General features: G+C 36.7%; 1 protein-coding gene across 1 annotated transcript; it reads left to right on the top strand.

Moving 5' to 3' along the window:
* Window positions 1–540: 540 nt before the first annotated feature.
* Window positions 541–9796, top strand: ankdd1a (ankyrin repeat and death domain containing 1A). The gene is made up of 15 exons (XM_056752888.1): window positions 541–679; window positions 1144–1247; window positions 1625–1723; window positions 3037–3135; window positions 3366–3470; window positions 4408–4506; window positions 4904–5002; window positions 5650–5748; window positions 5991–6089; window positions 7013–7111; window positions 7279–7377; window positions 7461–7556; window positions 7659–7860; window positions 8567–8698; window positions 9029–9796. Exons 1-15 carry the CDS (start codon window positions 646–648, stop codon window positions 9088–9090), a joined length of 1527 nt encoding a protein of 508 aa, XP_056608866.1. The 5' UTR covers window positions 541–645; the 3' UTR covers window positions 9091–9796.
* Window positions 9797–9877: the final 81 nt, after the last annotated feature.

The following is a 9877-nucleotide window of genomic DNA, read 5'->3' as shown; positions in this document are numbered from 1 at the left end:
TTGTCAATCATTCGTGTTAGTTTACACAAAGTCAATAGACAGACCCAACCCAACCAAGATTAAATCTGATAACAACATTGATGTTCCAGGTGTCTGAATAAAGTCTGATGACACAGAGTAATGAATTCAATTATTCTGAAAAGATTGAAAATGAAAAGATGATATAGCTCATAAATAGAAGCGAAAAACAGGAACAAATACAAGGCTATAAAATAAACATGTATAACAAACAATAAAATGTCAGAAAAAATTAACAGAAATACACTATCAGTGCATGATATCAGCCAGACTTACTTAAATTTGAGATTCGTAACATTTTTACACGTATAAAACCGGTTTAGACAGAGGGGGCGTGTCCACAAAGAACACGAAGGCTTCGAATCACCTAATTTTTTAATATTCACGTCTAACCTTTCGCCATTGGAGGACTACCAAGCAACATCCAATGGCAGCTGATCTCATTAATATTTATATTCAAAGTCTTCACCATAGGATGGTAACCAAGTGACGTCAAAGCGTTCATTAATATTCATGAGGCAAGCCTTCTCTCGCTTCTCCCGGTTTCATTCGTGATTTCCCAAAGCGGCAGACTTGAGATCACAGCCTCACATCACAACATCAAATGTAGAAATATATGAGACAGCGATGGAGGACGGGCTGGTGTCCGAAGACGATATATGTGAGTTGAAACACAGAAATGTGAAATCATTTGTATTGTTTTATTTCGGCTTGGACGTTGCGCAATAGATGCTTTTATCGTCTCATTGCATTATGTGATGTGGCTTCTGTATGTGGTTGCTGTAGAATGACTATATAGACTGTATTGGTCTATATACCAACTAAGTATTTATATTCTTGTGTTTGTTTGTGTACAATTTTGTGTTGTTTGTCAGAATAAAGCCACCCCCTTTAAATGTACTGTATATAACTAAAACCTCAGAGTTAACCAAAAAAACAAAAGCCTGTTTACAAGAATCCTTAAAAGAATATAAATATGTATGACCAAATATTGATAACAGTCATTAAAAGAAAGTAATGTATAGATTTTATTGTCTAAGACATGAACATTTCAGTATAAAGTTGCAGGTGGGCATCATTATTCTGTCTAGTGTTTGTTATTCTGTGTGTTTTGTTTTTTTGTAGTGCTGCGCTCAGAGAAGGAGTTTCATGATGCTGCAAAAAGAAATGACACTGACAAAATGCAGGAGCTTATCGAAAGAGGGATGGACATCAAAGTCAAAAATAAGGTGAGATACAGCAAATGCAACACCAATGGACATAAACAACACCGTCAGATCACCGGACTGACGCTTCTTACGGAACGCTAGCACAAAGATAAAAGTCTACAAGAATTATAAGAAATACAACATGTCTGTAAATGCAGCGGTGTGTTTAAAATGAGCACAGATGATACAGTTTCAAGCATTTGATTTGTGACAAACTAAGAAAAGCAAACGCTGAACTTTCCATTAAGTGTGTCACAGGAAGTTCTGTTGCCGTCCAGTTTCTCTGTCTGGAATGCCTTGTTTTTCCAGTCGAGTAACGGAAACACACATGACGGGATATGAACCTTATTTGACCCAATGTAACATTTTTCCATTATTTTCTTTCATAACTGTTTTAGATGGACCGTAAGGCCCTGCACTGGGCAGCTGGAGCCGGCAGTGAGCAGGCATTGCGACTCCTGCTGGACCACGACACGGAGGTTGATGATATGGACAGCGTACGTGTTGTATGCTTTGAATCTGGCCTCTGCTGACCTTTGTCCTTAAAGGGACAGTTCACCCAAATTTGAATATTCTGTCATTGTGTACTCACCCTTAAATTGGATAACTTTGTTTAAAATTTTGTTGTTTTGATGAACACAAAGAAAGACTTTTGGAAGAATGCTTAGTAAGAAAATGGTTCTCAATGGTGCCCCAGAACTGTTTGGTTACAAACATTCATCAAAATATTTTCTTTTGTGTTCAACAAAACAAAGAGATTTACACAATGTTTGGAACAACTTGAGGGTGAGTGACCGATAACAAAATTTGGTTTGTTGGATAAACAATCCCTTTAAAGATTAAGCGTGTGATTTCTACTCACCCTCGAGTCCCATTTTTAAACGAATTGGTTGCAAATATTTGTCATTTTTTAAAGAACAAGTTCGAGACAGGAAGGTGTTTAAACGATGACAGATTGTTTTACTTTTAGGTAAACTGTTCCTATAAGAGAAACGTACTAGAGAGCAACATTTGCAGAGTTTGGTTCCAAATTGAGATTTTTTTTTAAATCATGTTTTTTATTTTGCATTCCAATTAATATCAATCAAACTTTAATTGGTTTATTTTGATTTAAGCCATAATAGCTGTGTAATAATGTGCTCTTAAAGAAGTAGTTCGCCATCAAAGTGAAAATCTGTCAACATTTACTCACCCTCTTGTCATTTCAATCAATGTTCTTTTTTTCTTCTTCAGAACACAAAAGTAGATATTTTGAAAAATGTTGGTAACAGAACAGCACGGGCCCCAATTCACTTCTATTTTAACCAATGCAAGTGAATGGGGGGCTGTCAACAACATTCTTCAAAATATCTTTTGTGTTCTGCAGAAGAAAGTCATACAGGTTTGAAATGACAAGAGGGCGAGTAAATGATGACAGAATTATCATTTTGAAAAGAGCTACTCCTTTAAAACTGCTCGAGGCTTCAAAGCTATGCATTCATTTATATGAATATGAACAGCTGCTTTGTAACAATGCAAATTGTCAAATGCGCTATATAAATAAAGTTGAGTTAAGTTGAATATACAGTTTAAGAGAATCCAAAATGTAATAATAAAAAATAATAAAACAATAATATAGTCAGTCGTTTACATTTGCCGTCAATTAAAATACTTCTTTGTGCTCGTAACATACAAAGCTGCTCAATATTGTGTGTTAACTTTACCTCAATGTAAGTGTTGTCTAAGAACTGCGAAAAGTCACTTAGGCCAATACCTGTACAGGGCTTGTATGACTGTGTACACATGAGATGTGGTCGTGTCTGTTTTGCAGTTCGGTATGAATGCTCTGCTGCTGGCCGTGTGGTTTGGTCACCTGTCAATCCTGAAAATCCTTGTTTCAACTGGGGCGAAGCTCACCTGTGAAAACAAAGTAAGAGTGCACGGATAACAATCCTTAACAAGAGTTACATACAGTATCTCACAAAACGAAAGATATACTCGTGGGTGATCTTACAGTCATTTAAGGTTGAGTGTGCACTTAAAGAAAATCCTTTAATGCATAACCACTAATCCATACGAATGATAGATGTGAGTATATATTGCCTTGGATGTTCAAGGCTTGAGCGGGGTGAACATTTCTCTGTTTGGTTGTGTCCTCAGGACGGCTTGAATCTGCTGCATTGTGCTTCTCAGAGGGGTCACATCAGCATCATGGAGTACATCATGGAAGATCTGGAAGACGTTCAGCTTAATAAAGTGGACAAGGTGAGAATCGCACTTTTGGGAAATGGAAAAAGTTCAAAGTTAGCAGATTTCAAATCACAATTCGAGCTGCCTGTTTGAAATCCTCAAGAGTTTGTTGAAGGGAAAAAAATGATTATTATTAATATCACCATTGACACTGCTGACCTTGTCCTTAATATTATTATAATTTTTTTATACATATCTCAGTAATTTGATCAATATTTATATTTCACTCCTTTGCCTATTTTCACTGCATAACCCAAAATACTGAAAACACATCGCCTGGGCGGTTCTTGAGTCTTGAATGACAACTTGATACACTAAGTGTGATAAATTCATAATATAAAAGAATATAATATATAATAGCCCTGCGATGGGTTGGCACTCCATCCAGGGTGTATCCTGCCTTGATGCCCGATGACTCCTGAGATAGGCACAGGCTCCCCGTGACCCGAGGTAGTTCGGATAAGCGGTAGAAAATGGAATGGAATAATATATAATAGGATGTAAGAGTCTCCCTGAGAGCGCAAGTGTTTGTATATCAATTCACTACAGCATTAGTTGGTAGAAGGTTATTATCTTTTCACGCAAGGCCGACAACGTCTCCTTGCGTTTACACAATGCCTGTACAAATACTGTACCCGGTTAAACATTCTCTCCTCTGAAGGAAGACTTTTATTGACTTAACAGACAAAATGGTTTCTTGTTGCAAAAAGTTCAGGAATTATTTCTGATGGTTGTTGATAACAAGATTTTTACACACGTTAGAAGAAAACGTAAACTTACAACATACTGTCATCATTTTCCGTACAATTAATGCATAGGCTATCACGCACCGAACATGACAAAAAAGCCATAAAATAAGTCTTATATGTATTTGAGAATGAGTATAAAGTTAAGTTTTGAGCTGTAAGGTGTGTGTTGTTCTAAATCGTGTTTATCTGACCTTGTGTATCAGTCAGGCAAGACTGCGTTTCATTTGGCCGCAGAACACGGGCACCTGGAAGTGGTGGAGTTTCTCATTGGTATGGGCTGTGCACACGACCTCAAGGACAAGGTAAGACGGCAAGATGCACAGACACACACAGATGCCCCCCAACGTGTGCTAATTACACCCTCATGCTGCTTAACAGCTAGAAACAAAACACGCCGACACTGAAGCTAAAGTCAATCTCAGGGTTTGTTATTGTCCTTATATAACCCGAATGAAAACTTGTCGTTGTGAGTGGTCTGCCAATCATTATTGGAATAAAGATCTGATCGCAAACATTCAGAGCCAAAACCAGATTCCCTAAGACTCAGACCACGACTACACCATTTAAAGTTGAGATCCAGACTAATACCAGATCCCCCAAGACCGAGAGCCAGATCAATGCAGGGCTCAGATCAAGACTGTAAGATTCTCACCAAAAAGATCTTTAGATCGACTCATAGTTTATGTTTATGAACTTCAGGAGGAGAACACGGCTTTGCATCTGGCAGCTAAGCATGGTCACAGCGAGGTCCTCCAGAAGATTGTGGAGACAGGGGAGAAGATCGATGAAAAGAACATTGTAAGTCAGGCAATCCTTCTTTATCTTGAATCGATCCACCTATGAGGTATCAGCAGTGGAAGACAGTAGTGAAGTATTTTTTAAAGACCCCCTGTGGTGAAAATCTAATTTGTAATGTTGTTTATATGTTTATGTGGGGTTTTTAATATGTTTCAGACAAACCATGTGCCAATTTATAATTTTAAACCATTGCTGAGTATTTTCCCCCAAAATCTGGAGTTTACCATAGACAGTTAAAGAAAATGAAACCGCTCCGGTTAATGACGTCATAAACTTGTAATAAATCACATCAACTCATTTGACCCCTTTGGATCAGCGGTTTGAGGCATAAATATGCAAAGATGACACATAGATTCATGCTAAAAGGATCGCTGCACTTCTGTGTCAGCTCTCAGTTTCACTTTCAGAACTGCTGAGTGCCATTTAGGGGGCGGGGCTAATTTGCATATTTGTGTTTCTGCGAATACTTAATGAAGCTGTGGTTAGGAGTTACATTCAAGCAATTTTTAGAGAAGAAAAAAAGAATTTAAAGGAAAAAGTTATTATTAAAAGTTATTTATTATATATATTTAGCTGTACTTTTTTGTTTTTACTTCACTAGATTATAATGCATGGAAGCGTATTGTAAGGTATTGATGTTTTCTCAGGATGGTTCGACAGCTTTGCATTTGGCAGCTGAAGGAGGACATTATGAGTGTCTTAGATTACTGCTGGAGTCTGGCTGCAATATCAATGAACTCACCAACGTTAGTACACATTCAGCTGCTCTTTATTGAGAATATTTACACATAACACTAGCAACTTCTGTAAGAACTGACACAACAGAAAAGAAACATTACAATGCAACCAACACTTACATCCGAAAATGAATTCCATGCTGTAAAATCTTTGATTTATTGTGTAGTGCTATATTAATAGTGTCAACTATAGTGCGACTTGTTTTTTATTTATCAGTGAATCATTGAAGTAAATATGTTTGTTTTTCTAGAAGAACGGGACAGCCCTTCATCTGGTGGCCCAGAACAGTTCAGACAGAGAGATCAGACTGCTGGTTCAGGCTGGGATAAACCTGGATTTAGTCGACACTGTGAGTACTAAACCTTTATTAGAAAGTCATGGCAATGAAGCTTGGTCAGGTTTGATACTATGTTTTATTGAACAGAAATGTAAATGTGAAAAATTAAACACCACTCATTAATGTGGTGACAAATTTGTATATATTGCCGCTGTTCTTCTAAATCCTTAGATGTCCAAATTCACTGTTTTTCATGAAATGAACAAAAGAGCCTGCTTGTGAAATGATTAATTACTCAAAGCTGACAAGCTCTTTGTAATACTTTTTGTTGGGCAAATATTTGCAGAACCCAGTGACAAACATAAAGGGTGACTAATAATTATGTTTATGGTAAAATTTTACAAAATATGGAGATACAAGGTTTCAGAAGGACAGATGTTATAATAAGTTGAAATACTCTACTTACTGTTTATCATTCTACATCTCTTTCAATACAGATCTATGTTGGGTGCTGTATTGCAGTGGTTCTTAAACATTTTCGTTGAAAGGCCCCCCCCTTTGTGTAGTTTGCATTAGTTTGTGGTCCCCCCAAAAAATACATAAAATCTTAAATTTAGAATTTTAATCAAACCAAAAACACATTCAAATATACAGTACTGTAATATCAGTTCTGATGTATGATTGAACAAAATGTACGATTAATTTCTATATTTTATTAAAAGCTACAAAACTGTGGCCCCCCTGGATCCCTCTTGGGGGGACCCTAACCACTACTGTAGTGTCTTTGTGAGGAGAGCTTCTGTTGAATCTACTAAAATGCAACTAAGAAAAACTTCATTTTCATGACAGAGCGATTTGAAGTGAGCTCTAGTAAAACACGATTAAACCTGATCCAAGACTTGGAGCTTTAGGAAATAAGATCTTTGGACCAGTCATGGTCATTGATCTTTTAATTCACCGTAATGCTCATAAACTGATACATAATTCCTCACTAGCAACACACATCAGCTCTACATCTGGCTGTTCTCAATAACTCTACAGAAATAGTCAAGGTTCTTATTGATGCGGGGTGCGACCTGGACATCTCTGACAACGTGAGTATGGACCTTCTTACAGAGTTATGTTCCTGCAATATTCATGATCAGCACCTAATGCATTCTCACATGTGATGTTCTTGTGTCTGGAATTGTTTTCCTTATTTAGACCGTAATAATAAAAGTAAAAATGAAATTCCCATTTCAAATCATAATTTTGCCCACAGCGGCTGCAGACTGCTCTGCACATAGCGGCTGAACACGGACGGCACATCATCGCTGAAATGATCCTCATTTCTGGAATCAACCTCAATCTGACCGACAAAGTTTGCTGTTACCTTACGCTGTTTTTTTTCCGTTTTTGAATCCATGTCTGCCTAACACAAGACATTTGCTGTGTATTTTACAGCAGGGAAAGACTTCACTAGACGTTGCTTCACGAGGCACCTATGTGAACATCGTTGACATGATTATCAAAGCTGACCGATTTTACCAATGGGAAAAGGTAGAATGTGTTCAAAAAGATAAATTCTCAAATATAAATACTTGTCTTCTGTCACTATAATGAGCGATCATCCACTTTGTGATATTTTTTCGCTACGTGCAGGAGAATGTGAACAGTGACTGTGAGTGTCTGGTGGGAACAAGTCTCAGCTTTAAGCAGGACCATCAGCAGGAAACACATCACATCCGCTCTGTCTTGTGGAAACTGGCCACAAAGTATTTAAGACCAGGAGAGTGGAAAACTCTGGCCAAACACTGGAAGTTCTCAGAAGCACATATACGAGCAATAGAACATCAGTGGACAGGTGCGAGTTACATTACAACTCATTTGCCCCCCAAAATGTTTAGGACGGATAGTATGCGAATAGGGACCCACCGCTTTTTTTGGTTTATATAAAACTCAGATTAAGTTAAGTATTATAATATATAATATAAATGAAGTGTTAATGACAGATATTTAATAAAGATTACGGTAAAAAGCACATGACAATGTTACCAAAGAGTGCTGCTTTATAAAATTAAAAACATAGTCAATGCATTTTTATATAGTGTACTTTTAGGAATACATTAAGAGTAGTAAACTTTGAGTACACAGCTAGTTTACCCCAATGTCTTTCTGAGAAGAATAAAAAGTATGTTCTGAGTAGTATGTATAGAAAAAAGTCAAAAGACTTCACAAAAATATACTTTCTTATTTGTATACTAATGAGCTATTTGCGAAAGATGAGGCTGTTAAACGTTTGCAATGCCAGGGTCGGCAGACTAATTTACGGTCGTATCACACTATGAAAAACCTTGAACTGTACTTGAAGTAAAAAAAATCAAGATTTGCTTGTTTACAATGCAATGCAAACCCACCGGGTCCCAAAATACATTGTAGTATTAAAGCAGATCATTTATTTCACCTGTGTTTTATTGTTTTTGTGAGTGCAGCCCTTCAGTATGTTCAGTGCATTGTACAGCAGGTTATAGATCTGTGCTGTAGTAATAATGAAATCTGAACTTTGAAAGGTACGAAAAGCTACAAGGATCATGGGCACAGAATGCTGTTGATCTGGCTGCACGGTGTGCTCACCGCTGGAGAAAACCCCATTAAAGGATTGTATGAAGGTCTGATCGGGATCGGAAGGACCGATCTGGCAGGTGATGTCATGATTTGAATTCATTTCATATATAATTCTTACATTATCATTATGTATTTGATATCATTCTTGTATGTCTATGAGCAGACATTATAATGTACATTATGTTTTATAAAACATGAGGCTGTAAAATAAAGCATGGCACATAGTGCAGGGTTACATGTGATGTTCAGGAATAAAGAAATCCCAGAATGCATGGCACCAAATTTTCAAAAGTTGAGTTTTGAAAATACAGAGTGAGTATTCATATGAACACTTTCACTGTCTAAACACACAATGTCTTATTGTCCTGTTTTATTTATTTTCTGTTCCCGTCTTCATATTCGAACAGAGAATGTACGACAGCAGGCTAATTCAGATCCAGCTTCTGCTAAAAAGTGCTGCACAATGTGAAGGGCAAATGCAATGTGAAATGTCTGTATTTGCCCAAAGGAACAATCAGGAGTTTGAAAACAAAGCCCGCGTAATGAAAAACAATGATGATGACGATGATGTGAAGAGGATTTTACTGGTTAAAACCTTGAAGGGTCACTGCAGCACCATTACTACTGTATTCACTCTAACATTTGCAGAGCTGAATTTCAATTATTCTCTTATAAACTCTTATAGAAACATCTCACATAAATCTACCATTTTGAATGAATAAAAAACAGTTGTTAATGAATGATGAATGAATACGGTAGTGAATGGATGGATGAACGAACGGTTGTTAATTTTGTATAGTACACTACAAAGAGTAAATGAATGAAAGAATGAATGAAATAATAATATATTTCTCTGACTGTTGTTTTTTTTAGAAAGATATTTCCCACCTGTAAAAGCAAGAAACTGTTGCTTAACAGGAAGTTCAATGGTGAACTAAAACGGGTATTATAAAAAGTTAATATTGGTGTATGAAAATACAAGAAAAATGTACTGTATCCTTTAAGTAAATATGATCAGTGTTGGGTGTAACTAGTTACTCAGTCAAGTACAATGTACTGTGTGTAATATATTTGTGAGCAATAGAGGAATTGACGGTCTAAAATCTGTGCTTTAATGTGTAATTCTCACATTTGTTATACTTTGTAATCAGTTAATAATACTGAATATGACAAGACACATATGACTTCTTTTTTTAAAAGATTAGATTTAAATGAAGGTCTGCTCTCTTTTTTGGTGTATTAAACCCAGCACATGA

Source organism: Triplophysa dalaica, chromosome 1 (genome assembly GCF_015846415.1).
Source record: "Triplophysa dalaica isolate WHDGS20190420 chromosome 1, ASM1584641v1, whole genome shotgun sequence".
Taxonomy (NCBI): domain Eukaryota; kingdom Metazoa; phylum Chordata; class Actinopteri; order Cypriniformes; family Nemacheilidae; genus Triplophysa; species Triplophysa dalaica.
The sequence above is the reverse complement of the archived record's forward strand: the minus strand, read 5'-3'. Positions and strand labels throughout refer to the sequence as shown.